The sequence below is a fragment of the Takifugu rubripes genome, chromosome 20 (assembly GCF_901000725.2).
Source record: "Takifugu rubripes chromosome 20, fTakRub1.2, whole genome shotgun sequence".
NCBI lineage: Eukaryota > Metazoa > Chordata > Actinopteri > Tetraodontiformes > Tetraodontidae > Takifugu > Takifugu rubripes.
Window position 1 is genome coordinate 9,188,410 of NC_042304.1, and position 27,917 is coordinate 9,216,326.

Here is a 27,917-nt window from a genome sequence, read left to right on the forward strand (position 1 = left end):
TCTTTTTTCGAGCGTTTTGCCTTACTCTATATTAAAAGTGTCGTATTTATACATATGTCATTTTATTTAATTCTCTTTTTCCTGTTCAGTATTGATAAATCAAAGACAATGGATGTTATTTAGGTGTTGTTAGATTATTAACTGAAAATCACAAATAAATTGAAGTCTGTGAATTACCGTATTAAGAAACTAGTAAACGTGGGACGTGACTTTAGTGGGGCTGTATTATAAACTCTCGCGATATTTCAGAATCTCGTTAATCTTCCCGTTGGTACCAGAGGACTGAATACAGTACTCGACTTTCCACCGCTATGAAACATCAACATAGCAACAGGGAAATGTAACCTCATAGGTGGATTTTAACATTTCTTTTCCCGAATTGTATCGTTGACCAGGACAATTGTGTATTTGGTTGTTTGGATACACACAGAAAAACCTAGAATAATGCCGCTTAAAAAGTTGCTAATATAGTTGACACTTTTAGCTAGCCCCTCCTGCGTTAGCCGCAGCTAACGTTAGCAAACACTCAGCTGAACGAAACTCAAAAGGTTCAGACAAGATTGGACTTTTGAGAAAGGAGGACGTCGCCATGATTTTGGACATCTAAGCGTGTCAGTTGGTTCCCCAAAGGTATTGGTTCTCTCTTGGGAAATTGATTTTCGGCCAAGTTTATTCACACATTTTCTGTCAGCTAAGTTAGCGCTCATACTAACTCTCTTGACTTTGTAGGTCGAGCCATTAACTGAATCGAATATGTTAATAAGTTATCTCTAAGGGAGATGTTTTATTAATTGTTTTAAATAAATATCATTATTAAAAGGAAGGGTCGTTTTAAATTTTTATATCTAAAAATGCACACCGAATGTAGGTTGTTTCGTCCCTAAAGCCACTGTGAGATTATTACTGTTATTATATTCTTTTATTTAATGCTTAACTATGGGTCGTCTGAGTAATGTCGGGAGTGATACAGTCAGTAATTGTAGTTTTATTCAATAATTTAACTTGGGGAATTTTATTTACGGTTACTGGCAAACACGATAGTAAATATATATTTAAAGTTAGCGTTACTTAACCCAAGTACATCGGCCATGTATCATTATGAAAGCGGGTTTCTGTGGCTGTTGTAGTGAATACTAGTAATTAGTATGATCACATTCCAAAATAAACCTTAATTCGATCTGTCGTGTAGCAAAGGGCGTTGTTATGTTTGTTGTGAATGAATGCGTATATGACTTCTGTATTCCGGCGTTGGGGGGGGGGGGGTTGTCAGTGCCCGATCAGTAACCGGAACTATTTCGGTTCCAGGCCACATCTACGCATGCGCATGATTTTCTCCCAAAATGGGCCGTTTTCTCCAGAGTACACATGCACCGTCTTGTTCTGGTCCTCTGGAGTACATACTTGGATGCCTGTACTTTTATAACACCTTTGCTGCCATTGGTGCTGCTCCTACTAAAGATTAAATGCGTTGTGGCATATTTAGCTGTTCCAATTCCACATAAGTAACAGCTGATGCTCACAGATGATAAAAATGAGTGGAAAATTGGAGCATACTAGTCAATTATTGATGTATCACAAGACCGCAAGGACTGAGAACTACGCATATGAGAAATGGCCTTCAAATCAAATCAAACATTGGAGTGTTCTAGCTGCAGTGTTCTCGCCTCAGGTTGGTTCCAGTGTAGGTTCTTCTAAAGAAATCCAACATTTTCGCCATTTGCCAACCAATGTGTCACAGCTTTTTTTCCCTTTTGCCAACCAACCAGGTCAGATGACCTGATGCTGTGAAGATAAGTTTTAACAATAACCATGTCAGAGAAGTCAAAATGTTTGTGCATGATTTGCACCTAAAGGAGTAAATTGGAAATTAAAAAATTGGCACTTAATTTTTTTTCTTCCCCTTTTGAGGGTTTAAAAAAAATGCATTACTTTAATGACCAGTGTACCCTTGTTATTGGGTATGTTCTTGTCAAAATGATTGTGGAAGGTGCAATGCTGCAGTGGTGCCAATATGGATATTTCTGTCACTAAAGCGGTTTCAGACAAGTTACATAGGGAGATAATGGTGAAGCAGTTAGATTTGATTTTCATATGAGTTGTAGTCTCCTTAGTAATGAGGGCTCTGTGGTGTAATACAATACACTACAGAGAGTGAGCAAATGGCATGCAAAAACAATGGATCTGCAAATGTTTGAGAAACAGTTAGCTGCACAGCACAATAATCATCATAGCTGTTTTTAAAAAGGTGTGCAGTCTTTCTTGGACTGTAACGGCTGAATACTTTGGGCTTTTCTTCTCTGAATCAAGACACTGGTTATTTGGTGTTGGGCTCAATGGAAATAGTGTATTAAACTATCATGTGGTGGACCTGGTTAGAAGCAAAATGTTCCCATTAAGTGCAATTTTCTTTTTCCTAAAAATCATGGGCCAATTCTTTAATGTAGCTTTATTGAGCTTGATTGAGGCGGCATATTATGGACTATGATGCCAATCATGTACTTGGGGAAAGCGATCTAGTTGTCTTTCTTTAATGAAGGGCCACTTCCTGAAAAGGGACTGGAATGTGCTGATTTGTCTGATCAGCAGGAACAGTCAGAACACATTAACAAAGAAGTTTATATATAATTTATTCACAACTCTGAGATTGGGCAATAGACCTGTAGTTAAAAGTCCCATGACACCTTGGCTTTAGAGGCTTTTATACAGAAATTAGTGGTTCCCTAATACTGTATCTGGGGTCTCATTCCCCAGATTTGGCCTTTGATCGAAGGTCAATGGTCAAAATACTCTGATATTTTTTTATTTTTGCTGTTTGATTTTATTTCTATGTGAGGCCAGGCTTTTCCCGTCAGGTGTTTTAAGCAAACATCACATGGGTGACACGTGACAACCCACCTCTGCTTACATTCCTTTATGGAAATTCTTTAAATTGTTGTAGAACCTGTTTTAAAGCAGGATAGTGACAGTGGTCTGCTGTTCTTTTGTCAAGTGTGTTAAACCGTGGGTTAGGTATACGTTCTTATGTAGGCACAGACTGGAGCGTATCTGTAGAAAATTAGAAGGTGCTTTTGTCATTTTACATTTTTGTTGGAATTCCGCTGACATTTTTTGGCATACTATTTTATTGTTATTAATTAAAAATGTCCGTGATTGAAGGGAGTTTGGTAAGCAGGCTCTCTTTTCCATTTTACCTTTGCCTGGCTATTGTGTTTCATTTTATCCCCCAATGTCTTCTCTCAACTGCAGGTAAATGGAGAGCAGCAGATGGACAGACGGGCTTGGTAAAAGCTCTGCTCCGCAACTCACAGATCACAATACTGGAACAGGTGAGTTTAACCAAATGCTAATAATGTCAATCCCAACATTTGGCTTATTTCCTTTACATGTTATCGCTTTGCAAGTTACACTATTTGAATTCTGAATGCTGCTATGTAAATGTGTCACTGATAGCAGAGGCATTATCATGTTCATTATCATGTTCACACACTGTCGTAATGAGCTCCACTCTGTCTTGCAGAGTTGACTGCTACATGGAAAGGTGTGGTACAGTCCAAAACTGCTGTGAGTTGATGCAAAACATTTTACAGATAGAATGACATTTTGTAACAGTAATGAAATGTGATTTAAAGTGTCCAGTGATCCTCAGATGATGGTGCATTTGTCCCTCTGTAGTTACGGCATATAGAAAACCGCCAAGAGGCAGCTCCAGGAACAGGGGTTTTCCTGGACTTTGTCATGGATATATCCAAGAAGAAATCCTCCAGAGCAGTCCACTCCAAAGGTGCGTCTTCGTTGAACGTCGGCATGGATACCTTTAGCAGATAACGTTATTAAATTCTACACCATGGTTTTGTCACAGATGACCGAATGGCTGATGATAAACTATTGTCAAAACACAAATGGCACAGTCAGCAGAGTCCGGACAAGAGCAGTTCCCGCAGTCCCCTGAAAAACACCACCCAGGATGGCAATGTTTGTGGGAACAACAGAGTGGAGTTTAGAGAGCCGTTGCCCTCATACAGGTAGAGCTCTTGCCTTAATGATTGTTTCTTTAATTTTTCTAACAGCAGCCTCCTAATATAGGCCTCTGTGATGTACGCCTTCCATTGCTCTCTGGAAAGTCATGTATGTTTCTATACATTGCTTTTGAAAGTGACGAAGTGCATATTATTTGACGGTGAATTCATTTTTGATGCTGATCAGAATGATTCAATTTTAAGTGGACTAGCTCCCACCTAATATACTACATGACCACCAATTAATGTCCTTCCCTGTCCCCCAGTGAACAGTAAATTAAGATTAAATTGTGTTAAATCCCCTTCCTGATCCCCTGTAATCTGCTATGTCTCCAGAGAGGCCACCCATCCACCACAGGCTTTATCTCATCCAAAGTCCCGCATTTTGCAGTCAGTGCCAGACTCTTGCGACCCATCATCTCTGCCTGCATCTTATTCTCTGCCCAGCCAACCAGGTCACCAGGGAGATTCCAGAGACAAACACAAGGATGGGAATGTGCACAGCACACACTCCACTCCTGGGTGCACTCACATCCACTATCTTAACGACCAGCCTGCCCTTGACAGGCTGGTGGCTGTTGGACAATCACAGCTTCATGAGAGGACTGACGAGGACCACTCTACCAAAGCACAATCTGGCGGGGACAACCTCGACATAAGTCCTTCTTCACTTATAGGCACCACAAATCACAGACTGAGCATTCCGTCCTCCAGCCCCGGATCAGCCTCCCAGCGTTTGGAAAATCTCAGACGCCATCAGCACGATGATAAGCTGGAGAGACTAAAAGAGCGCATTCGCAGGCAGAGGCAACATTTGCAGGACACTGCGGAGAGTGAGAAGCTTCTTGGTCCTCTGGAGCGACCCATTGCAACAAGTGGTGCAAGCAACAGTGCTGATTTTAGCAGCATGGCCAAAATACGGAAAGTAGCACCGGCACCTCCTCCGCCAGTTTACAGAGGTATCATCAATGGAAAATACATCATCAGTTGTTCGCCTTAAGACCTGTCAATTGAGTAGCTTGATGATAAACTATGAAAATACTTTTTGAAGGCATTTTTTTTTCTCCCTCTCAGGTTTTAACAGTACTGAGACAAAGATCCAGACTCCCGATGGGAAAGTTTGGAAAGAACAAGAGTTTCATGATCTCAGTAGAGAAATTTACAGAGATTTGTCAAGACAGTTTGCAGGTAGTTATACGCATCAGTTTCTGATTAATAACACTGACAAAGGAAATGGCAGTAATTGATTTATGTCAGCATCCTTCCAGTTACCCTATATGCCTGCCTTTAGTTACATAAAAGAGCCACAGAATACTGTTCATCAAAGAGTTTGTCCACATTTAACTCCATTTAGTGCAAAAACTGTGTTTTGGTATTTAAATTGTCGTTATTACTATTATTAATGAATTGATGGGTAAAGTCTACATAAGGTGTTTATCTTCAACAGCATCTTACTTGTTAGAGGCTTATTTCGTGTTATGTGTCTCATGCACAGAAACCACCAGATCCAGGCTACAGCAACAGAGGGAGCAAACAGCAGACAGGTCCAAAGAGAGGAGGCCAACAAAACCAGTCAGGAAGGTCCACAGAGTTGCCTCTGGGTCTGACCCAAATACAAAACCAGGTATATCTCTTTTTTGAGATAGCCCAGCCAAACTCTAATCCGGTTTAATTAATGGCAGTAGGGAAAGCCTTTAAAAAATATATTTTTTATCCAAGAATGGTGTACACAATCCTTAAATGTTGAGGTTTTCCTGTATTTGAAATCATTTTTAATGTTTTTTAAGTACAACAAATGTTTTTAATTGGACAGTTTGATAGTGTCAAATTGAAGAAAGTAATGTTCAGTGTGTTTGATGCTTCGCTAATATGTGCTAAATCTAAAATATGTGACGCCTCGCTGGCATCATCGCTGGCTTCCGATGATGTGTTAATCCCTGAAGAAATGTTCAGTATGTGTGATATGCAGGTGGTGCCCGGAAGTAGCACGCAAATACTCAGAACATTTTCCAAAGTAGCATATGTGTAAACATTACTAACATAGATGTGCACTGGATTTTGAAATCAATATTGTTTCCCACTAATTCTTTCATTCTAAATTTTAAGAACAGAAGACTATAAAATATATCTTAATATTATAGTCCCTAAATTTTTATTCCATAAATTTGAGTCTGGTGTCTACTGGCATTTTAAAACTTTTATCTGGCTTGTTTTTGTTGTTTGGGTGGTCTTTCTTACAGGAATTTACTATAAATAGCCTTGTAAAATCTATGATTAAGTTCAACTGGCTCATGGAATTGTTACAAGAGCAGACAGCTGCCCTGTCAAACAGCTCCATTAGCCAGAAATGCTCTTCTGGAGAACATGGAACACACTGTGAAGGGTATTCCAAATACAAATACTTGCTGTGTGTTTGGAAACTTAGATCTTGTTTCAGTTTCAACAGCTGTAGTTAGAGGCATGCTGATGTTCTTAAATAAATGTTTCCTTTCACTAGTTTCAATATCTTGTATTTCCCAGTGCATTGAACTGGGCTTTGCTGTTAGCAGATCCTTCATCCTTTTTTGTATCAGCAGTTATCAGTCCTGCATCATGGCGAGAAGGCCAGAAGCGGGTCAAGATGATACTGGGTCCAGCTCCCAAGTCTACTCAAGATGACAGGTCACAGCTTCAGCGAGGATTTGTTAGAACAGGTAAGTGTTTTATATCTCTTTATATAGTTAATTTGTTTAAAGGTCACATACAGGCAAAAAATAAGAATTTATTTATTCATTAAGCATGTGTTGAATAAATGAGCCCTTCTCAGAATATTTTATTCTAATTATTTCAACTTTTTTAATCTGTAATTTTTAGTCCCTTAAATTATCCATAAACCTTTTCTAGAAAAAAAATGGCACAATTTACATGTGAGCTGTACATAAAGCTGAGGAGGTTTTTGATTCTTAGTCTGTGACTCATACAGGGAGGATCCAGATGGTCTACATGCCCTATTATTATATGTTTTTACTCAATGTGTGTAAAGGATTTCAATTACTTGTCAATGCAGCATTTGTAGCATTGGGTGGAGAAAAAAACAGCCACAGATTCATAAAATCTACAGTTATGGAATCCACAATCAATACTGATCAGAAAAAAACTTTAGGCTACTTACATTGAGAAACCAGCCTTTGTTTTTTTGAGGTTTGGTGTTCTGGTTTGGTGAACAATTAGATACAGGCTGATTTCTAGAGGGTGCTTCTGGTGCATGTCCCCTGGGAGACAGAAGGGTCATACAGTGTTGGGGGCAACGCTTTGCTGCAATCCATTACAGTAATAAATTATGTTTGGCAGTAATGGAGTAATACACTGTGTCACTTACTATATTGTGATAATATTATTACAATTGTTTGGAAGTCTCTTTTTTGTAAACTCATAACAAAGTGGCTTCCCTCTTATTTTAAAGATGAATTTTTTGTTACTGCTAATTCAAAGATTCCTGCAATACTTGCCCATCGTGGCTGTTAGGTCTTATTCCTGAAAAACATTTTCATTTCTTTTTATTTAGAACTAGTATAATCTATTAAAATTCTGAAATATAACTTTTTTGTCAAATTCGATGGATGCAAAAACTGTGTCTTGTCACAAAAGTTCGGGCTCTTTAATTATTTTGTAGCATTACATTATTGTAATTTTACTATTCATGGCAACCATGATTTGCAGATGCAATACAGTCTTCAGACTCTAATGTTGCCCCTACCCACTGTATTTATGAGGAACTATTTTTAACTGAGGATTGTCCAACATGACACAATATTGCAGACCTCGGTTTTGCAATGCCTTGTCCCTCCTGTTTATTTTTGCTAAAGTTACTAAAAAGTAATAGGTAGCTTATTACTCTACACAGAAGGTGATGTAAGGATTATTTCAAATACAAGTAATATAAAATTTTAACTAATTCAATATATTATGTATTTTTGTAAAATGTCCATTCACTTCTCGTTCAACAAACATGATTTGTCTTTGATGGGATTTTGAGGCTAATACTACAATTACTATTTGCTTTTGACCCTTTTTAAAATTTGATCCAACAGCTTCCCATCACCGTCCAAATTCAGACCAACCTTCAGACTCAACGTCCCAAACTCACACTGCCACCACAGAGCGTCATTGGACAGGACCTAAAGGTCAGAAGAAGCAGAACTCCATCCCTTCACCTGCAGAGCTCAGCCAATCCCAAGCAGGTGTAACTGCAGAGTCTCTGTCAGCAGACATCCAAGGCATACTTGATGACCTACAGCTTGAGTACAAAATGGCTGAGAAGGAGAAAACAACGCTTGAAAAGATACGGGATGGGCGCTCCGGTAAAAGGAGTAGAGGAAGATCGTCATCACAACCAAGAGCTCCTTTCTCTGCTTGGGGAGCCACTGTGACAATAGGCCACCCTTCAACAGGCTGTCGCAGTGCCAGCCCCTCCACACGTCAAAAAGAGTCTGCCAGTGCACGTGACGCGATGCAAAAAAAGCGACACTATGATGCTGATACAGTTCGGCAGTATATTTCAAGACAAAAGGAGGAGAGGAAGCGTCGTGAAGTGGAAGAAAAGAGGGCACTGAGAGAGCAGGAGGAGAGACGAAACCAGAGATTACAGGAGCTCTACAGGAAGCAAAGAGAAGTGGCTAAAATGGCAGCCCTGCCCAATGAGTCACCTGTACACAAAGGTTTACAGGGCACATACACCAAACTGCAAGAGGAGGCCCAACTGGAAGAAAGGCCCATGTGGACACAACTTGCAGCTACTCAAATGGTTTGTTGATGTTGTATGTTCACCTATGTGTTAAAAATGTATTGATAAGAAAAGAAGAAGTGACACAATGAGTTTGAAAAATACATTTTTGAACACACCTTTGGAAGTGTTTACATTGCCCATAATATTGCATCTACAGAGACCAATATACCAACCCTCAGGAGAGTCGGACAAAGAAAACAAAAGACTTGGGGCACCCCAAAGCCCATCCAGCAGCGAGAGGTCTTTGAGTGGTCAACAGCCTCTTCCATTGTCTACGTAAGTACACATAATCCCCGTTTAACTATAGACTCCTGGGACATTATGGATAATTGAGTTTCCTCTTCAAAATTGTTTTGCTAATAAATTGTAGGTATTTAAAGCATTCACTTTACTAAACAGAGCATGTAAGTCATTTTACATAATTATAGCATCTGTGTATCCTTTAAATATCTCCTTGAAGCATTATAGTTCAACATTGTAGTAAAATATTGAAAACAACACCCCCTGCGGGAATTTCTAAGTTTGCGTTGCATTATGGTGTTCTTTTCTGCAGTAGTAAGCTCTGAACCATTAACTGTAACATGTTTGAAATATCTTAATAGTAAATTGCCTTCTGTATTTATTTTACTAAATTACATGATTACTGCAAAGTTTGAATTTAACCATTTAAAAAAACTGTATCACTTAACCTGTGCAGGAATGACCTTGATGTGACACCCTTGTTTCTACCTGCCCATCTGAGCCCAGCTGGAAGGCCTGCTACTGGTCCCAGTAGTGACCATCTCCTCTCACAGCTTCTCAGGATGGAACCTGCGCTGACAGTTGGTGACATAAATCCTGTCCAACAACCAGCCACAGTAGCTTCCAGCAGGTCACATAAGAAAATGTCTCGCATCGAATTTATTAAGTCTACAGCTGTATCCCTGTCCAACCGCCTCGAGTATGAGGCACGGAGGATTGCTGGGGAAGGGATTAACTACGGTACAGTAACTTCAGTGGATGTGGATACTGCTTTGGCTCCAGGACCCTCTCAAGGTGTTGAGGATGATCAATGGTGGATCGGTGCCACAGAAAATGATAAGATAGGTCACAGGACTAACAGAAGTCATGCTTCATTCAATGGCACTGGTCTTCCAGGATCAGTCAGTCAGCCTGCTTTCAATGGACAGAAAGAAATGAGTCCACAGTCACATTCTGATTTACCACAGCCTATTCTCACGCATCAGAAACAGGAGAGGAAGTTAGTCAATGGACTAGAAATGCCAAAAAGAAGAGATAAAATGGCCCAACTGCAGGAATATGAAATGATGGAAGAAAAGAGTCACACAGATCCCCTTGACTCTAGTGCTGGCTCTATTAGTGAAGGTCCTCTTCTGAGTGAGGGGAGTTTTTCTGAAGATGAAGCGGTTCCTCCTCACTTCAAGATCGCAGCAAGCCACTTGGATGCCCATGACAACTGTGCAGGTCAAACTAAAGATGGTCAGCGGCTGTCTGAGTTCCAGAGGGAAGCGGCAAAGTTCTCTGCACTAAACTCAGTTTCTGGGCAGCATGGTGGAGGAAAATCAGCCTTGGATGAACTGAGTAAAGGAAGCCCCACGAGCATTGTCAACATCTTCACAAAGAACCTCCCAGGCAACATTAGAGGTTAGTTCACATAATTCAATAAGGAAATGTTGTGTCCAAATAGTTAATATTGTTTGTGGATGAGAATATTATCTCTTGCAGCTTGATTAGTATAGTTATTTATATTGTCAATTTTCATGTCAATGACCCGTTTAGCAAAACCTCATAAATATCATTGCCTATATTAATAATAAGCAATTCACAATATATTCACTCTTTTAAAGTTTCGATGGTCATGTTGAATATAAATAAAATATACTGACGTTGTCATAGGCCAAATCCACACTATTTGTCCCCTGTGTCCTTGTCTTCCAGTGAATGAGAGAAACTCTCCATTGGCCTTTTCAGCACAGTCTGCAAATAGTCCTCTAGAGGCAGAAGTCTATGAAGATGATTTTGTGTCGTTGCCCAGCAGTGAAGCCAATGGCCAATTAAAAAGGAGTTCTGATTTAAGGTAAAGGGAAAATCAGCAGAGCAGAATTTAAGACTGACCACTAGGTGGCAAGCAAGTCACAGGAATGGAAAGCCAAAGCTCCTCGTATACACAAGACACAACTGCTCTTTGCTTCGTTCATTTTCATGTTTTGTCTTGGCACAGATATGAAATTTAATTCACCCACTGTATAATATATCTTGCTTTCCTCAGCACAAACAATCATTTTGAAGACTTGATGAGAAGTTCCCCTCCTGAGAGAAGCACAGGAGATAGAATCTACACAGACACAGGAGACAGCTCACATCAATCGCCCTATTATTCATCTGGTCATTCACCACATCTTTCCTCTGGTTCAGCATCTGGTTCCTCACCTTTCTCTAGACACTCCAGTAGAAAAAAAGGTGATGTAATGCGTTACATAAAAATAATAAACATGTGTAATGCAATTTTAACTGTGTCTGCATTACACAATGTTTCTCCATTCCTTTGCAGGTGCAGCATCAGACCACAGTGATGGCACCCTGGTGGAAGAACAGAGGAGTTCCTGCTCACCTCCTTCTGAGCCATCTTTTGAATCCTGGAAGAGGGGTTCGAGCAAAAGCTCTGTTAACCAATCCAAAAGTATCCACTCCAATGATACTTCTGAAAAAAGTTCTCACAAAGGGTAACTTTTTTCTGCATCTATATAATGTCAAAAGCAAGGGTTCTTGGTTTAGTTTTAATGAAAGGGTATTCTTTATTATTGTCCACCAGTGTTTTTCACTCTGTAGATTTTCATTATTTTAACATGGTTACATTCTTACCCTTCTTTCTAAAGGAACTATATAAATATGCATAATTCTCTAATGGCTTCCAAGTAATAGTGACAATAATGGCAATGGTGTGAATAGCAGTAGATAAAATTATGGCACTGAGGCAGCCTGTAAATTAATAAAGAAATATTTTCTGCATTTCTGTTAAACAGCTAGGCCTAAGGGTTGAAGCTGTGTAAACACCAACAACAGAATGAGTTGGCTCAAAACAGAAAGTGCTTGTTGTTTCAAGGGCCCACATGGTGGTTGGTCCAGTCAGCTGGCTTCACCACAGGTTGGCCTGTGGCCAAAGGAAGGAAAGGAATTCCTTTTCTTTGATACAGAGCACCTAGGTTTTCGAGCCCCTTGAATGGAGAACTTTAAAGGACACTCACTGGACCGTACCTGTATTGTAGAGGAAGCTTGAATCTACTACCTTTTAATTTACTCTGTGGAGTAAAAGGCTTTACTGTCTGCTGGTGGAAATGGCAAGAGTGTATCCTGATCGCTTTAGATGTTGCTCTTGGTCCAGAGATCATCTCTTCTACACAATATAGCCATTCATAGTGTGCATCCCCCCACATCAGGGTATGCTGCTTCAGTTAGTTCTTGAATTCCAAGGGCCCCCTTTTATTTACCATTTGATTAACTTGTTTCTCTTAAACAGATAAAGTCACATGGGTTTTTTTTTTGTCCATCAAAGAAAAAAGTCCCAAAGCTATAGCCTTATTTATCTGTGTTTGCTTATTTTTTTACTTGAATAAGATTTTTCTCTGCTTTGGCACTTGACAGTAAGAAGAGGAGAGCACCCCGTTCCTCACAGGTGGCAGTTTCTCGCAGTGGCGCGATGAGAATTGACTCTCCACTAACCAGTAACACCAGCACCTGCTCTGGTCCTCACGGTGGTAAACAAGAGACACACACTGCAGGTACCATAAATTAAAATGAACCAATATAAAAATGGAACATATATTTGCATAATAAAATTTGCTATGATCCATTTTTGGAAGTATGATTTTGCCTTCAATAATGTAACATCTAAGTGTATTCTAGATAATTGTACTGCACTTTTAGCTGTCATGTAGTTTTATTACTCATACTAGATTTACTATATCTATATACTATCCATTATTGTAGCTAAGAATTTTGGATTCTTTTGACTACTTTTTGTGACTCGTATACCTTCGCTATATCTTATCTCACCCATCCATCACTGTTTTTAGGTGAACTTCAGTATTCACCGGCTGCCCTGAAGCAGCGTATGGCAGCAGAGCTGCAGTACTTGGAGTCCATTGAGGAGTCAATGAGACAGCTGGGGGATGTGGAGAGGCTGCTCAGTGTGTCCGTGGCACAGCAGGAGAGTGCATCACTGGCCCAGATGCTCCAGGTAAAGAATGGATTTGCTGCTTAGAGTTAAACATTTGAGATTCAGACACTTTCATTCTAACTATTGCTGTTTATTTTATGAGGCAGTTCCAACCTAAAAGCAACATAATGGTAGTTTTATGTCTCTAAAATTTCCTTAAGCTCCATTTAACTAATCTGAATTTTGACGCCACAGGCCAAGCAGCAGCGCCAAGAGCAGGAACTCTTGGAGCTGAAGATCAAGGCTGAAAGGGAGGCCATGGAGGCACAGCTACAGTTGGAAGCAAACAGGCAGACATGGGCCAGGGTACCAATCATCCCCTTTCACTTTGAAGACGCACACACACAAACACGTGTATACACTGTATAACTATTTAAAAGTAATATATGATATTTTATCTCTTTAATCTCTTTTGTCAGGCACATATTGAACTGCAAGAGGGCTTGACAGGAGTACAGAAACAAACTTTGGAGGGTCTCCAAGAGGCAACAGTAAAGATGATAACTCAACAGGCTGAGGCAGTGCAACATACAGCCGATGCTGCCAAACACATCAAGGAGGTCATTGTTATGCTTCTAACTTGGGGAAAAACAGATTAAAACACAAAATGCTTAGGAGAAAACTGTAACCTAAAATTGAACATGAATATGTTCAATCTCTATCTTGTGTTTTCAGATGACAGAATTGGCACGCTCACAGATTACAGGAGCAGTGGGTGCCACCACCGCTGCTACCCATTCCTCTCTGTTGGACAAGCAGGACAGGCATGAAAGCTCACATTCAAAGCATCAGCACGCATTAAGTCCTTCGGAGAGGTAATTTTAACCATGCAGTTACAATTAGTGTGAACATACTTCAGCTCTACATGTCTAAATTGAAAATGTTACCAATGCCATATTGTTATCTAATAACACAGTTGTATTAGTGAAGGTTAAATATATAAATGTTGTTTGCTCTTTACTTCTTTGTTTCCTTACACAGTTTTCAAAGTGAGATTTCAAGCAGAAAGATTAGACTAGAAGATCCTCCCTCTTCAGCGAACAGTCCAAATGACTCTTTATCCTCCTTCAGAAAATCCTTACACAGGTAAACCTAAGGCTTCTCACGAAAGACCAGTTTTACTCTTCAAATGTAATTTGGCAATCTAACGAAGCTCTGTTTTCTATATTCCTTAGTGGAGAAAGCTCAGGCAGCCACTGCAGCCCATCTCATGCCTCCGTGAACCATGGCGAACAGATAATTAACAATGCGCTACAGGGGACATGGAGGCAGAGGGAAGCTGAAGCAAGAAAAGACAGTGAAGCAGGGAGCAGCTCCATAGAGGAGGAAGTTCTCACTGTTGAAAATGATTCCCTCTGCAGTGAAAACATAACATCAGTAAATGACAAAGGTATTGACTGAAAGTCAACACACAATTCCTTTGTGTATTTATTCGGTGGTTCCTTTTGTATGTAGAGTGTCACATGTTGCATTAGTCACCAAGAAAGCGGATGCATTGAACGACCAATACACTTAACCAGTATTACTTTTGGCCTTTCAGTGGAAAATACATTAGCTGAAATGGAGTACTCTCTAAAGTTTGATGAGTCCATGACTGAAGATGAGATAGAGCAGCGCTCATTCCGTTCACTGTTGCCATCTGAGGCACATCGCCGGGGAAATAAAGACAAGTCTCGCCACCACGAAGAATCAGAGGATGATGCTGCCAGTCAGAGCATGGCTTTGGTTCCAAGAACACATAATATCTTAAAGGTGAAAGGACAATGTGGTCAATCATTTGTCAGTATAAACTCTTGTGATTCTGTTTTTAATAATAAAAACAGAAAGATTATTTGTTACCATATATATGTTAATTTGGTTTCTGCTTGTTTTCATCCTAATATACTCACTTTACTGCTAGAGTTTTCTTTTGCTCTCTGTTTAATTATTGGTAACTGACTTCTGCCACTGCGTGCCTAACCTTTGTTTTTTCCTGCTGTATTTGTAGGATGCCAATATGGCGTTTTCTAACGGTCAAGACAGCTTTTCACAGTTCACCATGGACATGGTGCGGCAGTACATGAAGGATGAGCAGGTGAGACTGCAGCACCAGAGTTCCCTGCTGCATCTTCGCCAGAAAGCTCTGAAAGAGAAAACCAAAACTGAGCTTGCTTGGCTAGAGCACCAGAAAAAGCGACTGAGAGACAAAGGAGAGGATGACAAAATGCCACCTATTAGAAAGAAGCAAAGGGGGCTTCTGATGAAACATCAGCAGGAGCAGGTACATATTGGCAAAATGATCATGATTATAAGACCAGTACAAATTAACCAGTCTTTCTCACTACATTCTTGTTTTAAGGCTGAGATCAGGAGACTTCAAGAGGCCAATAAAGCTGCCAGGAAGGAAAGTCAGCTATTGCTGAAGCAACAGGAGGAGATTGAGCGCATGAGAAACTCAACAATTAAACTGAGGGAGCGTCTCAAGATAGCCGGGGGTAACCCTCCACCTGTAAGCAGTACATTAATTGATGAATTTATAGATGATTTAATTTACAGAGGCTCATTTCAGTTTATTGTGTGTATATTTCTTTTACAAAATTCTAACTGCAGATCTGCTCATTGGGAATTAAAACGTATGATTGCATGTGTGATTTCTCATCCTAAAGAAATATCCATGTAATTATATCTCTGAGGACATGACAGGCTTTGGCATTATTTATATGTATTCTGTCTGTTTTCATTCTTGTATATTCCAGGAGACCACAATGTCAGAAACATCTGCATCTGAGGCAGCTGCTTCCACCACAAGACATGCTGAAGACATCCGCAGCCCTTCTCCCTCGCTGTCAATCTCTGGAAGTGAAACTAGTAGCATCATGCAGAAGCTCAGGAAGATGCGCTCCCACATGGATGAGAAGTAAAGCTTTTTATTTCATTCATCCTATACAGTGTGAATCGACTTCTGTCGGAGGTATTGATGAGTTTCACAGAGATGTTTTTCTATTGTTTTAAACAGCGCCTTTGGAAATGGGCCTAGTTAAATTTCTTTCCCTTTCTTTGTTGTTCAGTCTCCTGAATATTTATCTACGGTAAATAGCAACATTAAGGAAAGAGTTATACTACTAAATTCTTGTAATGCTGTCTAATTTATTACACTTTCCAGCTGTGGAGATATCAATATCATCCAGAGATTGTCTGCGCCTTCATTTAAATGACATTTTTTTTCTTGAATGTCATTATTTAAATGTGAATGAAATTCCCAGTGGCCTTCCAAGAACATCCAGTCTCTCAGCTATCATATTCATAACACAAAATAACAAGGCTGGTTTAAATTTAATCCCTATTATTTTAATAAACTGTGTGTTGTCCTTTCCGTGACACCATCCTGCTGTTCTCCTTATTGAAACTGAATTGATGCATTGTTTTCTTCTCATTATAACACTTTAAGGGTTATGCTTTGTAATAACAAAGTGCACTTATCCCAACCTTCCTAGATCGCCCTGCCTGACCTTATATATTTCTGTCCTCGTTGACCACTCGACCTCAACATCAGACCAACTTGAACCCTCTGTTGCCATTTTTGCTCAATAATTTGTGGTTACTGTAATGTGCTTCTCTTTAGTCAAAACTCAAATAAGAGTTTAAGAAGTTGTGTTGCCCCAAGTCATTTTCAGAGAAACCTGAAAGCCATTTGCTCATGTCACTCTTCTCTCTCCCTTTTCTTTCCACGTTTCCTTCCCTTATCAACCCATAATGTGTGTTGTGTGTCTCTCTATGTGTTTGTGCGTCTGTGTGTGTGTGGCCTGTTTGGCTCTTATGATCTATTGTGTGAATTTGTGTTGTAGCCACTGCTCTCCTGTCCACTACTTCTTCTCTCTGTTCACGGCCCACCACTGGGCCTCTCTCAGTGTTTGTCTTCCCAACCTTCACCCTAAATTCCAGCTCTTTATCTACAACCAGTTGGTCAGGTACTGTACAGCGTCAGTACTTCTTTCTTGGCACTTTCACCTACCTTTCGCCATCCCTAGAACATGCTTGTGTTCTTTTGGCACTGGGACCTTGTACCGGGGGAAGAGGGAGTGACTGTGCGTGTGTGATTTTACTGTCATGATGGAATATGAGGAGAAGCTTGACGAGTGCCCAAGGAAAGCTGCGACACTAAAATAAGCCAACCTTTTAAAAAGCTTCATTTCAAATCTATTTTAATTTGATGCTACTTTTAGTGTTTTTTTTAAATTTTATTTACAGTCCAATCTTAAAGATCTTATAGATCATTAACGCTGCATTAACTTAAAGGTTTTGTTTATTTTAGTAGGAGCATTCCTTGTTGTATTGGAATCTTGGACTCAATACTTGGATTTCTGTGGTTTTATCTTGTTTCCCCTCTTTCGTTTTTAACTTTCTTTGACTGATCAATATACATTCAACAAATTTCCTTCACTGAGGTTCATCCGATGGTTCCTGCAGTTCTGGTCAGATGGTTAATATTGCTGCGACACTCATACAAGATGCTTTCAAATTCACCAAAAGCAGTTATAGACATAGACAAAGTAGTCAAACCCTTTAATCAGTCTAGTAACTCTTGACAAGTTCTGTTATTAGTCCACTGCTACACGGGACAGGCTAATGATTCCAGATGAACCTGTCTTTAATAAAGTTTAGGAAGGCACTAAAAGAGCCACCTCTCCAGTTCTTCATTATCTAGGTGCTCATCAGTTTACATTAGGTCAGGAGAAAGCCCTGAAAATTAAATCAGGTCTAAGTAATCGTGCTTTACAAATGAACCCATACATGTAGGAGACTACATTTAAAAAAAAAAAAAAAAAATCAGCTTGCCTGCTATCAGCATCTTTAATGTTGATGGCAACCACTGGAAGTTGGATTTTAGAATGTTGATCTATCAGTAAAAAGAATCAGGCGAATCAGGGTGTGTTAGATGCATCCGAGTGCACCCTATCAGTGTTTAACCCCCCATTTTCAGACCGATGCATGTCTCTCTCATTTTGTCTTATGTTCCTCTTCCTTTCTTATGGATGACTTGTCATCACCTGATGCTTTATGGTGCTTGGACACTTTTTTGTTTGGATGATTATCCCTGGGAACTGATAACTGAGGCATGTTTAATGTGTTTGTCTCTGAGTGTCTGACGGAGGTCTGGGGTGAATTTGCAGTGATAAGTTGATGTCAAGGTGATTTGGGTCTGCTCACAATTATTGGATCATGTTTAACGACATCTTGACTAAATGTCTTGGTTCTGCTTTTTTCCCTTCATACTTCTTATTCCTTATCGTCTTATTTCTTTTTTCTGCTATCGCCTACAATGTTCCTTTTCAAACTTTCTTTTACTCCTTCCTCATCACTTCATCCTTTATTCTGATTAATTCTTCCATAGGTTCTTGACCAAGCGGGAGCAGCAGTTGAAGCAGAGGCGTCACCACGCTGAGGAGCTGCTGGAGTGGAAACAGCTGCTGGATCAGGAAGAGGCAGATGTCCGTAGGATGGAAAAGGAGGCCCTGGCTGTTTGGAACAAACAGAAACCTCAGGACAAGGATGGACTGAAAATAGAGATTTCCGATATCAGCCACAGTCCCAGTCACCATCAAAATTCGGAACCAAGAACTGACAGTGAGAAAGGTGATAACATGATCCCAGCTGGTCTTTGTCAGGTCTCTTAAAGAAGAAAAGAAACTGGAATGTGAAAATATGTGTTAAGATAATTAACTAATATTAAGACACTTTGGTGGTCATATCTTTTACATGTTTGCAGACTATGGAAGTGAAGGTGACCAATCGCCAGTAACACCCGAGTCCAGCATACACACAGAAGTACTGGGCTCCCAGCACACAGGAAGTCCATCTTCAGTACAGTCTCTGCCAGTCACTGAAACACCTTTGGCCTCTATCCAGGAAAGCCCTGCAAACTATACCCAAGATTTCACTTCAGCTTCCCAGTCCAATATCAAACAAGTATGTAAAAATGTGTTTTGGGTTTTTTCTTTATTGATCCATTTACATGTTTTGTTCTTGTCAGCTATGTTCTTGAGCTCAAATAATTCTTCCAAAAGTGACCCCAATGTAAGAGGATAAAATTCCCTGTTCCCAATCTGAACACAATGCTATTTCTAACAATTTGGGCTGCACAAAATTCTATTTTGCACAAAGGTAACTGTTTGTTGACTGATTGTATGTAAATTATTGATCAGTGCAAAGCTCTGTGAGTCAATCAGCCAGACTTGTTTGATCCTGAACTCCTTTTCTTTCCTCCTCCTCCTGCGTAGTCTCCTCAGGGTTCATCAAGAGGCAGCAACAGCCCCACTGCTTCTCCCTCGGAGAGGAGCAGCAAAACTAAGATGCAGCTTTGCTCTTCCTCCCGGAACAACACCCAGACCCACACTCAGCCTACAGGTTCTCAAAGGGTTTCACAGTTTGGTGAGTTACCCAGCACATTTAGACTCATATTCCTCAAATATTTACCATTGTTGGACTTTACTTGGCAACGAAGGGAACAATTTTAAACAAGCGGAATTACACACAATAGACTTCATACCATAATTCTGCTGCAGTGTATTTGAGCAAACTATGAAGGTGTCTGGGCTACATGTTTTACTTATCTTCTGGCCTTTTTGTTAGCATTTAAAACACAGTTGTTCTGTTCACACAAGCCATAACAACATGCTCAAAAATGGAGTAAACGCATTCTTGGTATAGAACATAATACAATAATCTCCAAACAATTGGTTTTGGGTTCAAGAAGGTTTAAAGTTGGATTACTCTTTACTAATCGGAGGTCTGGCGTGTTTCTCACATTCTAACCATAAGTTGTATTTGCTTTCAGAACCCATTTCAGACCAGAGTGATATAGAGACGCGAATCAAAGCCCTGAAAGAAGAACTCAAGAAAAGAAAGTTCATGGCTTACCAGCTGAAGAAAGAGCAGAAAAAGAGGCAAAAAGAGCGACTTAAGGCACAGGAGGCCAACTTACTGAAGCAGCTGCAGGTAAGTGTGTATCCATTCATCCAAATAGTGTGTAAGAATAATTGATATTCTAACTGTTATTGCCTTGGTTTCCTTTCAGAGTTATGATAAGTTCATTGAGAAAACTAAGGCAGAACTGAACAAGAAATCAGACACGGCAAACTTACACATGCAAGATTCCAAGTCCTTCGGAGATGAGTCCAGCGTTAAAGCACCTGCTCAGAGGTAGGTTCACAGATGTAAAGAGATATGCAGCAATAGAGCCTTTATTTGAATTTGTGTTCATTTGAATCCCTCTTTGTTACGTCTGAATCCAGCAGTGACTCTATAAGGACACAAATTGATGCATCATTACACTCTGGTGAGTAATTTTAACGTATTTATATACAGTTTGCTGATACTTAGATTGGTCAGTGTTTTCATTCTGAGGAAACATTTTCTTATCTTAACAGATGTCCTGCCACAACTTGATCATAGTAAAGCCACCTCAGTTCCTGAAACGGTCACTCCAACCCCGGTGCATGACAACCCAGAGAGCCTGAACTCAGAGTCAAAGGGCTGTCTGTCCGCAGGTCTTTTCAGACCCTCCTCTAGGGATGCACAGATGATTGAGTCAGGGGATGAAAGCATCAATTTTAATAACAGATCAGACCTTCAGCAAGACATAGTCCAAGGAGTAAGGTCACAATCTGAGGATCAACACACGGAGCAAAATCTCACACTAGAAAAAGAAGATTCTCTGGAACAGGAATATTTCCCTTCCAGTAGCCGAGCACAAGATGACCAAGTAAAGAAAACTGAAATTTCTAAAACCAAGGAAGCAGGAATATCAGATATTATCACTTCTGCTGTATCAGATTTATCTGAAATCAACCACGAAAACAAAGTGCATCCAAGCTGCACTTTTTCATCCGGCCCTCATTCCCACTCCCCTGACTTGGGCCCCGTTTCAAAGAAAGAGGATTCCAAGAAAGATGCCAAAGCATCTTCGTCCATAGCAAACGAATATGACGATGACTTTGAGTTATCAGTGTGTTCTTCCCCCAGGGAGGAGCACCATCATTCTAAGCCTGCTTCTCACACCTCAGCCTCACCTGCTGAGAGCAAACTTTCATCGGGGCACTTGTCTAGTCGGGAGGAGGAGGATGAAATAGATGAGGAACTGGCTCAGTTTTCTGAGAATAGTAAAGGCAGCAACCAGTCTGAAAGACTGCTGGATATTCTTAACAAAACGGAAGACTCCATTGCTGATGGCAAAGATGTGGGCAACTCTATCTACTCGCCACCCATCCCAGTTACACAGGCTCCACCCCCCCCTGTTGTCGATGAAATGTCAAGCTTCAAGATTGGAGACCGAGTTCTTGTCGGATGCGTCCAGCCTGGCAGACTGAGGTTCAAAGGTCCCACCAGCTTTGCGAATGGCTTCTGGGCCGGTGTGGAGTTGGATAAATCTGAGGGTAGCAACAATGGCACGTATGATGGGGTGTTATACTTTGTGTGTGAAGAGAACCATGGGATATTTGCTCCTCCCGATAAGATCACACACCTGCCAGACAAGTTTGAGATTTACACAGACACTGCTGAGGATGACGAGTCCTTCTTTGATGATCCGCCAGGGAAACGTGGGGTCAAAGATAAACCCGAGGAGGACAAATCCACCAATCAAAATCTGAAGAAGGAAAAAGACCAGACATCACAAGATCTGATTGAGTCTGAGAATAACAATGACTCAAATCAGTCCGTGTTCCAGGCTGAATTAGGCCCGCATTCACAACAAGGCAATCTCTCTGAACATCCCATTTCTAATGGTGCAGTTTTAGATTTGAAAGATCTACCACACAATCACCACAATTCTGGCATGGATGTAATTGTCCAAGCGAAGGAACTTGGTAACCTCGATCAGAAAGTAGTGCTTTTGGAAGAGGACATTAACACGTCACATCTTGCAACAGAACTTACAAACGATGGAGCACGAGAGAAGGTCCCAGTTTCACTGGACACATTTGCAGATACACTGCTGAACAGCTTTGTGAACGACATTGTAACGCAGTTTGCAGAAATTAAAAGGGCTAAAGAGCAGAAGATAGTGGAAGGAAATCAGGCAAATGGAGACTTGGTTGGAAGAAATGAGGAAGAAAGAATAGTGGGAAATAAAGATGGCCTCCCTTTCTTCCTACCTGCAGAACAAGAAGAATTATCTTCACCAGAGTTGTGTAACCGTCCGGTGAGTGTGCGCACCACTGTGTGTTAATACGTCTACAGAGAAATTATTTGTTTCATTTGATAGTGCCGTCTATCACCAATTGAGCTATAATTCTGTCTGAGGAGAAACACTAGAAAGGATTGACCGGCAGCTTTTTTACCTCTTGTGTACTAATCCAAAGTTCAACTTAATGTTGACATATTATTGACTTTTTTCCACTTTGACTTATGAACCTGTTGTGTTTGCGACATTATAATACTATAGGATCTCAAATTATGCTTCAATAATCGACCTTTTCTTCCAGGATAGATACATATAAAAGATTCCATTAAAATTAGAAATCGGCCTGAAACTCAGATTGTTCCTTTTTTTGTCTTTACAGGAGAGTCCTATACTGGGCCCCAGTGGACAAGAGGAGCTTGCTAAGAGGCTAGCGGAGCTGGAACTAAGCCGTGAGCTTCTGAATGACATAGGTGACGATCAAGATTGGTTTGATGAGGATTTTGGTCTCAGCTCTCGCAGAGAACAGCAGCAACTCAAAAAGAAAGAGGAAGAGGCAAGGTTGGGAAGAGTGGCAGCAGGAGAGAAGGCTGGAGTCTGTGTAGCAGTAGGAGGTCTGGTCTCATCACCAGCTATTGAACAACAGGTCAGGATTCCTCCTAGACCTGAGCTGCCCCTCCCTTTGCCTCCCAAACTCCCCGAGCAACCTGCCATGGTCGTGCCTCATTCAGCAGCAGAGCTGGAGAAGATGGTCCACGCTGCCACACAGGAGATTTGGGAGGTGTGTGGCCTGGACAAGGATAGGATGTTAACCCAAGCTCATCTGCCAGCCCCCAAACCTTCCCAAGAGTACCTGGGTGAAGAGGCAAGTGGGCAAGATCAGGAGGCTGTCTGCATCCGCAGCTACAAACAGGTGAAAAAGAACATTTGGAACACAACCATGAGTAGATTCATATGGAAAGCACCTTTTAATTCAGTTTCATAAATGGAAAAGATGTTAGCTATCATTTAAGGCTACCACTCAAAAACTTAAAAGCGTGAACGTTTGGGCAGATTACATTCAGATTAGCAGGTCCAAAGCTCTTGTCGTTACCAGGATTTCATTGCGTTTTAGGCTGTGTATGACTTCACGTGGGAGATTCTTCAGGAGATCTACACAGAGGATCCCAACATCAATCAGCCTCAGTGGGTCAAACCACGTCGAGGCAAATCCTCCTACTACAGAGTAAAGACGCAAAGAGACGTCATCAAAACACAGGTATTAACTCTGCCAGACAATAATCACCAGTCTAAAAGCCAAACCCGTGTTCAAATCTGCGTCTTCTTTCAGGAATTCATTGCAGCTGAAGTATTGAAACTTTACGGTCTGACAAAGGACCATAGCCAGAAGACTGACTGGCAGAAGATGCTCAAGTTTGGTAGAAAAAAGCGGGACAGAGTTGATCAGATACTGGTGGGTTTCATTTTTATAGCCAGGTGATGTGAAATAGTCCAGTAATTATCTGGCTACTTTCATTGGTTTTATTAGTACTGCCATCAGATGGAGTGATGAAAACTGTGCTGCTCTACTCACCCTCGCTGTCTCACAGGTTCAGGAGCTCCACGAAGAGGAGGCACAGTGGGTCAACTACGACGAGGACGAGCTGTTTGTTAAGATGCAGCTGGCAGACAGCATCTTTGATGCTTTGTTGAAGGACACTGTCAGCGTGCTGAATGAAATCTATGAGAAGAAGGTTAAAAGAAAAGGCTCCCCACGGCAGCTTTCCTGAAATCCCAGTTCTGTCCCAGTTCCCATCCCACTCTAGCCGAATGTAGCCGCTCTACCACTGATGTGCCAACAGCCACCCTCGGATGCCTTCAGTCCCAGTGTTACCTCTCCTGTAAAAACCTTCATTTCAGAAATATGCATTGGATAAATTGAGGTTCCATTACTTGTTCTCCACACAGAATACCTCCAGAGCCTCCCAGCTTTCTTATACCTAACTTAACACAACTTACTGTTTTGTTATCACCTGCTGGACCTTTCTTTTTTTGTAAATACCATTTGGAGAAAGACTAGCTAGTAAAATAAGATGTACCATTTATTTTAACAATGCTGCTAAGTCTATTGTTCCATGTGGAAATGCGACCCAAGTTCCACCCAGAACAAAAGTAGTTGATGTACAGTAAGGTTTAGAAATTTGACAGTATGTACAGTGTATTTCACTGTGTAAAAGTGATGAGTGTTCATAGACTTTATCTCCCAGCACGTTGAAATAACACGCCCACGGGTGTCAGTGGACATCAGAGCCTCTTTCGTTTCTTGTTTGTTTTCAGGGTTTTCTGACTGACCTGATGTTAAATTGACCATCCTTCATAAATATAAAAACTTGGACAGGGATAAAACATACCAATCCTTGCTCTATAAGTTTGTCCAACACCTCTGTCAAGGTGCTTTGTCGTAGTACAAAATGTGGTTGTGAGCACCCTGAAAAACACCCTTTCAGCACTTTATACAATGATTAACTTTTAAATCCAGTGTGCTGGAACATGGTTAAAAGACATTAAATTTGTCATTAATAATGTGGAGCTGTGCTGTATATGAACCTCCCTGAGCTCAGATGTGCAAAAAGGTTTGCCTCCATAATTTTATTATTTATTGTGTGAAACTGATTAGAGGTGAGGTTCATTAAAAACTGTAAATGATGTCAGCATACAGAACAGATTTTTTAAATAACAGTGAAAATGGCAAAAGCACAAATGTGAATGTAAATGTGGCGATGTATGAAATAGGTTTAGCAAAAGCTATTAAAACAGGACAAAATGTAAATGACTTCACATTTATAGTTAAATGAAACTGTCAGCTGTGACTTATTGAGGCCATGACTGTCCAGGTGTCTAACACAGTCACTGTTCTGCTTGCATTCATTATGTAAATATGTAATGTTTGAATGGAAGACATAACGTTTTTAGACGGTCCTAAAATGCTGGGCCTGAGCCTTACCCCTCGCTCCGCCCTGTCCCTGTCTGTCTGCTCTGGTGAAGGTTGCCCTCTAAACATTTAGCTCTAAAAGTCCCTCAGACCTTTAGAATGTAGCCATTAGACAAGAACTTTCATTTTTCTTTGACGTTCTGATCAAGTGCCTCCTTAAGTTTGACAAAAACTGTATGTGTGTCGACATCCTTGCAAATACCTCTTTTCAGCTCCTCTAATTCCTTAATGACAGCTGACTTTTATAAGCAATGTAATCACTATTTTCCGCCTCATTCATTTTTCAGACATTTGAACAGGGGTGTTTTCTGCAGAAGCAGTGACTTGCTTACAGTTCATCTCTGCATGTATGTGACTGATAAGCTCTCCACAGCCCATCCTTCTGAACTATTGTCAATAGTCTTACGTTGGTCTCACAACTGCTGTCAGACTGTACAATCTTAATGTGGTATGTGTTCAACTTTACAGTTAAGAGTTAAAGTGACCTTAAACTGAGTAACTGGTCGTCTCCCCTGTTTGTCCTCATCCGCCTGGGTGTTCAGACTGTAACAGATGCCGCAAACAACCAAAAAAAACATGACGCCGACCTCCACATGTATGACATGTCTGACCAGCAGGCAGTCTTAACAACACTGACAAGATTAGTATGCTTCCTCTACAGATTCTCCAGGATTTTCCTCTTCAGTTGATTGTATGTGGGGGGAATTTAGGCCTCCTCCCACTGTGAAATCTATGCAGTACTTGGTCTTGCACGTTGTTTTATAAACCACATGGAATTCCCTTGTCCCTCATCCACTGACTGACAAATGAAGCTGGTGTAGGGTTAAATTCAGCTAACGAAAATTGGCACAAAAGTCATCAACTCAACTTGGATGAAAGGATTTGAGTTTCTTTTTTTAAATGTTTATTAATATTTATATATTTCTTTAGCTGCACCCAAAGTGCAGTTTGTACAATTCTTTTATGGGTGTAAATATGCTGTGTACGTCACCCTCGGTTACCTTAAGCTGATGCTGTAAAATAAATGTTTTTCTTGACAACAGTGTGCATAGATTGTGTATGTATGCGTGTTGGTCTTGCAACCATTGATACCACCACTTTGCTATGTGAAAGCTGGTTTTTCTGCCTGGAAGGACAACACACCCAGCTGGCTTTTGACACCCCGGCCCTGGGGGGGGGGGGGGGGTATTGGTCTGTAACATAAAGGCTCAAAGATCAAAGTCAACAACAAATATACAGTCTGAAAAACAAAAGGCAAAAACTGTTAATAAATCTATCAAGATTTTATAAATGCAAATATATCGCGTTAAAAATAAATGTATATCAACGTTAACGGATGTTTTTTTTGCTTACATCTGCAATTGGAAAAGACTAATTGCACAGTTGCGCTGTTAATGCAAGATATTGTTGAAGGTGGAAACATGCAGTGTTGAAAATATCCAAAAGTTAACGGAGGTATAATGTGCCATGTTCAGAAGGTTAGAACAATGGTGAAAGTCTCCAGGGTAAAGAATCCAAGTAAAACACATTCCTCAGAAATGAAGATATGTAGACAGAAAAAACATGATCACCTCAGGCTTGTTTTTCCCAAAAATTCTTAAAAATACAAAAGTAACTAGAGTATTGCTAGCTTTATTTAATTTAGAAGAAAATGACCAATACAAATGAATAAAATAAAGGTTTAAAGTGGAAGGCATCAAATCAAGTTACAAACTAAGGTATTCCATTATTAAGTAGGGATTTTTCTTCATAATTTCTCTCCATCCTTTCTGTTCAAGGGAATAAAAAAAGTGTTTTGTGCAGCAAAACTCAAAAATATAAAATACTCAAAGTCATCAGGTGTGGTTCCTTTGGTGAAGTTGCCAGATGTTGCGTTAAGAACACAAAAAAGAAAGTGGCAATAAAGATTTTCAAGGATCCTGTTCATCTTGAACTGGTCCGACATGAGGTATGACATTGGAGCACAGTCACTTTCTATAACATCTGCTATTTCTGAGGTTTCTCCTTCACAGGAAGTGGTACTCAGAGCTTTTATGTCTGTTCTCAGAGCTTTCATGTCTGTACTCAGAGCTTTTATGTCTGTTCTCTGAGCTTTCATGTCTGTTCTCTGAGCTTTCATGTCTCTACTCAGAGCTTTCATGTCTGTTCTCAGAGCTTTCATGTCTGTTCTCTGAGCTTTCATGTCTGTCATGTCTCTACAGATGAAGTATTTGGTGCAGCTTCTTTCATTGATTCTGAAGCAATATTGTATTAAATGTGTGTGTAAAATGTAGTTACTTCTCGGTTATGGGTCGTCAGCAAGACGAGGGAAGATGGAGCCACACAGCGGGCCCCAAAATGAAGTTTACCTGGAGGAAGTAGTGGACATAAATACGAAGTGGGATGAACGGAAAGGAATGGAAGTTTTTTGTGCAAAGGTCTTTGCTCATTCATTGTGAGCTCACCTTGAACAAACAAGTATATTTTAGAAAGTAACCTTGTTTTCCTGTATGCAGACAATGAGCTGGCTAGTGAGCCACCAGTGCTAACTGGGTTGTCACCTACATTTGTTAAACGACACCAATGGTGGCGTTGCTTATGTTGTTTGTGTGTGTCAGTAGTGTGTCAGTAGTGTGTCAGTAGTGTGTCAGTAGTGTGTCAGTAGTGTGCCGTGTGCGTACTTAGGGTATGGGTGCATTTTCGGTGGTCTTGCTATATTGGATTTTGCACATTGTAACGTGTCTGGATTTTGCCGCTGTAGTAAAGAATTTATTGTGTTACAATTTCCGTCTTTCCTGTCAAGACTGACGATG

General features: G+C 40.5%; 1 protein-coding gene and 1 long non-coding RNA gene across 5 annotated transcripts; one reads left to right on the top strand and one right to left on the bottom strand.

The window, feature by feature from the left end:
* The first annotated feature begins 260 nt into the window (after positions 1-260).
* On the top strand, positions 261-26,165 carry cep350 (centrosomal protein 350). Of its 4 annotated transcripts, none has more exons than XM_029828613.1 (38): positions 261-630; positions 3,247-3,326; positions 3,518-3,561; positions 3,673-3,781; positions 3,860-4,022; positions 4,353-4,975; positions 5,091-5,204; positions 5,512-5,640; positions 6,590-6,709; positions 8,087-8,799; positions 8,939-9,057; positions 9,479-10,425; positions 10,720-10,858; positions 11,051-11,241; positions 11,333-11,504; positions 12,424-12,560; positions 12,855-13,018; positions 13,193-13,303; positions 13,417-13,557; positions 13,673-13,812; positions 13,979-14,083; positions 14,173-14,387; positions 14,538-14,749; positions 14,985-15,257; positions 15,336-15,485; positions 15,733-15,893; positions 16,822-16,944; positions 18,369-18,610; positions 18,744-18,943; positions 19,255-19,405; positions 19,812-19,972; positions 20,052-20,176; positions 20,269-20,312; positions 20,404-22,175; positions 22,537-23,067; positions 23,269-23,412; positions 23,485-23,607; positions 23,744-26,165. In XM_029828613.1, the coding sequence occupies exons 2-38, from the start codon at positions 3,251-3,253 to the stop codon at positions 23,921-23,923; spliced, it is 9,264 nt and encodes a 3,087-aa protein (XP_029684473.1). In that variant the 5' UTR covers positions 261-630; positions 3,247-3,250; the 3' UTR covers positions 23,924-26,165. The 4 variants fall into 4 exon arrangements, with proteins under 4 accessions (XP_029684473.1, XP_029684475.1, XP_029684474.1 ...); XM_029828615.1 differs by having other exon boundaries at positions 20,272-20,312; XM_029828614.1 differs by having other exon boundaries at positions 6,593-6,709.
* Positions 21,266-22,379, bottom strand: LOC115247309 (uncharacterized). Its single transcript, XR_003886363.1, has 3 exons — positions 22,129-22,379; positions 21,498-21,620; positions 21,266-21,402 (listed from the first exon to the last, which is right to left on the bottom strand). It is a non-coding gene; the product is annotated as an uncharacterized lncRNA (long non-coding RNA).
* Positions 26,166-27,917: the final 1,752 nt, after the last annotated feature.